Source organism: Penaeus vannamei, unplaced genomic scaffold (assembly GCF_042767895.1).
Source record: "Penaeus vannamei isolate JL-2024 unplaced genomic scaffold, ASM4276789v1 unanchor4959, whole genome shotgun sequence".
NCBI lineage: Eukaryota > Metazoa > Arthropoda > Malacostraca > Decapoda > Penaeidae > Penaeus > Penaeus vannamei.
The window spans coordinates 8,159-14,237 of NW_027217938.1; the positions used below are offsets into that span (position 1 = coordinate 8,159).

The following is a 6,079-nucleotide window of genomic DNA, read 5'->3' on the forward strand; positions in this document are numbered from 1 at the left end:
CCTCTTTCCACCTTCCCACGCAGAGGAGGCGGGTAGGAGGAGGAGAAGAAGGAGGAAGAGGAGGAGAAGGAGGAAGAGGAGGGGGAGAGAAGAAGGAGGAAGAGGTGAAGTGGGGAGGAGAGAGAAGATGAAGGGAGGAAGAGGGAAGAAAGTGAGTGGGGGAGCAGAAGGAGGAAGAGGAGGAGAAAAAGGGAGGGAGGAGGAGGAAGAGGAGAGTAGAGAGACGGGGAGAGGAAAGAGAGAGAAGAAAAAGAAGCAGGAGGGAACAGAGGAAGGAGAGGAGGAGGTGGTGGAAAGAGGGAGCTGGAGAGGTGGGAGAGAGAAATGGAGGATGGAAAGAAGGAGGAGGAAGGAAGAGGAGAGGAGAAAGGTAGGGAAGGAGAAGAGGAAGAGGGAGAAGTAGAAAGAAAGAGGGAGGAGAAGGAGGTGGTGATGGAAGAGAGAGAAAGAAGAGACGAGGGGGTGAGAGGGGAGAGACGAGAGGGGTGGGAGAGGGAGGAGTTGTGAAGGGAGGGGCAAAGGAGAGGGACGAGGAAGAGGAAAGGAGGAGGAGAAGGAGGGGGAGATGGTAGAGGAAGAGAAGAAGGAGCGGTGAAGGGAGAAAGATAAAGGCAGACAGGAAAATATAGCGGAAGAAATTAAAGGTTAAGAGAGACAGAGAGGGTGGGAGAGATAAAGGGAGAGGGAGATTTGGAGAGATTGACGTATAGAGAAAGATAAAAATGAGGAAAACAAATGACAAACATAACAAGAGAAAGTGAGTCGAGCTGTTTGTGTTTGTGTTGGTTCGCGTGTTCATGGACGCGTGGGTGGTCGCGCGGTAGAGTGTTCAAGGGTGAGAGAATGGATGGAAGTGCGCGTTTGCGGGTGCGACACATACCTGAGTGGTGTAGCGGTGCGGCGCGGGCGTGAGGAGGGCCGACGTGGTGAGGTGGGCGGCGGCGGTGGCGGCGGTGAGCGCGAGGCACGCGGGCAGGCGCAGCGGCAGCCCCACGAACACGAGGAAGTGCAGGAGGATGAGCCAGAGAAGCGCGTTGCGCGGCACGGGCGTCAGCGGGCCGAGGATGACGAACACGGCCACGCCCGTGAGAAACAGCGCCCACGCAAGGTACGGCAGGAGGATCCACGATCGCTCTGGGAAGACGTGGAGGCGGCACAGCAGCAGCAGGAGCACGTGGAGGGCGCCGATGCAAGCGAGCGCGAGGGGCGCAGGTAGCGAGGGGTCCTGGGCGTCCGCCAGGCACAGCGTCACGCTGTAGGCCGTGAAGATGCCGCCCGCCGCCAGTAGTATGTGCAGGTCGGCGCGCCGCTGCCGCTCGTGGTACGCCTGGAACAGCTGCTCCACGTCCGGGTCGACGAAAGTGCGGTGAAGACATTTTGGAAGGATGCGCGACACGCGGCGCTTCTCCAGCGCGAACTTCTCCATGCGGATCACGCTCATGGACGCCGAGATGTCGTCGTAGCCGTCGCGGGCGCCCTCCTCGCAGTTGCCGCTGCTGCTGCTGCGCCGGCTGCTACTGCCGCGCTCAGTGTGCGGCGTCGCCGGTGACGATAGCGTGGGCGCTGCGTCCTCGGCGGAGGGTGACGCGCCCCCGGCGGGCGACTCCTTGCCAGTACGGACAAGGGAGACCTCGGCCGAGTTCCTGGCGCTCTCGGGGGATGCGGGGCGCTGGAAGCTCTCGTTCTCGTACTCGAGCTTGGCCTCGCTGCTGAGGCAGGAGTCGAACTCGCCCTCGAAGGTCTCCTCGACGCCATGGCATCTGGTCAAGCTCTTCCGGGCCATCTTGAGGCGCGTGCACAGCTCGGCCTCCTCGCCCTTCTCGCCCTCCGCGATCTCTACCTTGGCATCCTCCTTCTGAATCAGCTTGCCGTCCGCCTCGTCCTCCATTGCGTATAACCTTCTAGAATCTTCTCATATCAATGTGAACACCAGACAACACATGTTCAGGTGCTCCTTCTCGCGCGCGTGTACGCCCGCACGGCCTCTACATGTCCAGCTTCAGGCAGCTTTTGCAAACACGGCCTCTTGACTCACGAAGCCCGGACGACCAACTCAGGCGACGCGAAGTCCCAGGCAAGCTCTCACCATCGCTGCAACACAAGAGGATTAGCGTTAAAGCACAAGCAAATGATCAGGGCGGCTCCTCTTGCAAAATGCAGAGTGCAAATGCCCCTTCCCTCCGCGTCCACCTGCTACGCGGGACGTAATTATAGCGCTTCCCTCCAGCACGTCGCCGTTGCGAAGTGGAGGGAACTAATGAGGTCTGTATTCAGACCTCGACGGCGCGAGAGAAGCATCCCCGATCGCATTATGCTCTCCGTGACGCCATGAGTTCGCCCGGGAAACTTAATCGACATGTTTGCGCACCAGTCCATCCCGCTGGGTGCGAATAGGGATTAGCGCGCTTGTCGAATATATTGAAATCCTGTTTATCTGCATGACACTCATGTTCTCATAATATTGAGATACTGGCTTATTTTTTACAGTAAACGCGAATATATATTTCTTCACGCATCGCAGGAAATTCAAAATAAGATCCGACACAGCAAAGATAATAAGTATGCCATAATACACTGATACATGAATACCATCGTAATATAAATGCGAACTTTATGCTAGATCAAAGATTTTATGGAAGCGATTAGAAAAAATGGCAAAACTACGGAAAGATTACTTCTCGTTAACATCGTATTACTGCAAGCTGAGGAGACCTGAATACAAATTCATACAAGTCATTTCTATGAGGGAACTATCCTGTAAGTCATATTTTCATCTTATCGAAGCATTCTCATTCACTCCAACTCGTCATTAACAACACAAAATCTAAGGTAATAGCGCGCCAGATTTCACTAACTTAAAGTTGGGTCCTTGATCGGGACCCGAGTTTAAGGACCATGATAAGACTGAGCTGCAAGATATTCACTTTAATGACAATAATAAACAAAGTTTACCTTAGCTTACACTCAAACAAGACGGCAAGATAGGACAGGGTACCTTATTAGGCCAGGATTCTGAGCAAATATTGACACGTTCCTGTCTTTTTTATGCGGAATCGAGAAATTGGAGAATGTGGACATTTCTCTTTTTTATCATGAAAAATATACCAAAAAGCAGAGAAAACGAGGGTGGGAGAGAGACACAGTGATTGACAGAGAGAGAAAAAGCAAAGGAGAAAAATATACGCATATGAACATCCACTCATGGATATACACACAAATTTGCTTACACATGTATTGTATATAGCCAACACACATTATATTCGTATGCGTGTGTATGTTTATATATGTGTGAGTGTGTGTATAGACACATACCACAACACACACACACACACACACACACACACACACACACACACACACACACACACACACACACACACACAAACTTATATATATATATATATATATATATATATATATATATATATATATATATATATATATATATATATATACACGTGTATTATATATATATATATATATATATATATATATATATATATATATATATATATACATGTGTTTATATATATATATATATATATATATATATATATATTTATATTTATATATATATACACGTGTGTTCATATATATATATATATATATATATATATATATATATATATATATATATATATATATATATATATATACACGTGTTTTCATATATATATATATATATATATATATATATATATATATATATATATATATACAATAATATATATATATATATATATATACGTATACATACATATATATATATATATATATATATATATATATATATATATATCTTATATAAATTTTATACGTATATATATATATATATATATATATATATATATATATATATACGTATATATATATATATATATATATATATATATATATATATATATATACAATAATATATAATACGTATATATATATATATATATATATATATATATATATATATATATATATATATACGTATATATATATATATATATGTATATGTATATATATATATATATACGTATATATATATTATATATATATTATATATATATTTAATATATATATGTATATATATATATGTATATATATGTATATATATATATATATATATATATATATATATATATATATATATATATATATATATATATATACGTGTATATATATATATATATATATATATATATATATAGATACGTATATATATATATATATATATAACATGCATATGTATAGAAACAACACCAGCTACTTATTTCTGCCAGAAATCTTACATGCCATCTACTCTGCATGATTCCTCGTCGCTCTTGTGCTTATGCAACAGTTGTTTCCTTCATCTCTTTCTTGCAGTTTCTACAGCGACTCCTACCTCATTTTTCTTGTCTCTTTCTAGTCTTATTCTACTTTTTTGCCTTTTCTACCTTACCAAATTCCTCCTTCTCTTACTTTACTTTTTCTTTCTTTTTGACCCCCCTTTTTTTCTTCTTTTTTCTTTTTTTTTGTTTTTTTCTTTTTTTTTTCTTTATTTTCTTTTTCTTTTCTATTTTTTTTTTTTTTCTCTATTTTTATTTCTTTTTTTTTTTCTTTTTTTTCTTTTGCTTTCTTTTTTTTTCTTTTTTTCTTATTTTATTTTTGTTTTCTTTTTCTTTTTTTTTATTTTTCCTTTCTTTTTTTTTTGTTTCTTATTTTTTTTTTTTTTTTTCTATTTATTTTTTTTTATTGTTTTTCTTTTTATTTTTTCTTTTTTTTCTTTTTCTTTTTTTCTTATTTTTTTTTTTCTTTTTTTTTATTTTTTTTTGTAGTTGTATTTTTTCTTTTTTTTTTTTTTTTCTTGTTCTTATTTTTTATTTTTTTTTTTTTTCTTTTTTTTATTTTTTTTCTTTTTTTTTTTTTTTTGTTTTATTTTATTTTTCTTTTTCTATTTTTTCTTTTTTCTTTTTTGTTTTCCTTCTTCTATTTTTCTTTTCTTTTCTTTTTTTCATTTTTTTTGTTTTTTTCCATCTTTCTCTTTCTTTCCTTTCCGACTTTTCTCTTTCCTCTTTCTTCCACTCTCGGAACTTTCTTAATTTTCCCTCTCCTTTTCCCTCCCACTCTTCTCTCTCTCCCACCTCTACCTTTTCCTCCTCCACTCCTTAACACCTTTCCCCTCCTACCTTCTCTCTCTCCTCCTCCCACCCTTCCCTCTTCCTCGCCATCCCCCTCCCACCCTCTCCCGCGTCAAGCAGTACAAAGGGTCGTGACGTCAGACCCCGCTAATACGCAATTCCTGCAGCTTTTTCTCATGGCGAAGAATGTGGCAGTACGTAAGGGATTTTACCCTTTTGGGCGGTTATGATATCGATGCAGATGAAAACAGCTCAAAAGCGTAACCGTAATCCTGCTTCCGAACCCTTCTTCTGTCCCTGCTTGCTTTCCCTCCTCTCTCCTCCTACCTTTTCCTTTCCCCCCTTTCCCAAACTCTCTTTCCTTCCTTCCCACCCTTACTCTCCACACCTCCATTTATTCCTCCTTTCCTCCCAAACGTTTACCCTTCTTTTCTCTTTCTGCTGTCCTCTCCCCCTCTCTCTCCGTCTCTCTCTCTCTCTCTTCTGACTTCTTTCCTGCCCTCCTTCCCATTGTCTCTTCCTCACTTTTCTTCCATACCCTCCTTCTCACTCTCCCTCCGTCCTTCCTTCTCATCCTCTCCCTCCTTTCCTTCCTTATCTTTCCTTTATTCTTTCTTTCCTTCCCTTCTCCTTTCCTTTCCTCCTCCTTCCTCCTTCCTTTTCTCTCTTTCCTTCCTACCTTCTCGATCTCTTCCCCTTTTCCATTCCTCCCACTGGCAGCACGCACTTTCAGCCCCCTGTCTCGGCCGCCTGATCCACGCACCGAGGCCGCCCATAAGCCATTAACCACCCAACACCTTTCCCACCGCGAGACTCGAGGCGGGGGACGCCCCCCTTTCCTCTCCTTCCCCCTTCTTCCTTCCCTCCTCCCTTTCCCCCTATTCCCTTCCTTCTCTCCCTCCTCCTTTGCCTCTCTCCTTCCTTCCCTCTCTACTCCCTTGCCTCTCTCCTTCCCCCCTCCCCCCCCT

General features: G+C 42.3%; 1 protein-coding gene across 1 annotated transcript; it reads right to left on the reverse strand.

The window, feature by feature from the left end:
• Window positions 1-880: 880 nt before the first annotated feature.
• On the reverse strand, window positions 881-2,087 carry LOC113822870 (adenylate cyclase type 6; the record flags this gene model as incomplete). The annotated part of the gene is made up of 1 exon (XM_070120395.1): window positions 881-2,087. A coding segment is annotated over exon 1 (1,008 nt), but the record flags the coding sequence as incomplete, so codon positions are not given.
• Between the last annotated feature and the right edge of the window lie 3,992 nt (window positions 2,088-6,079).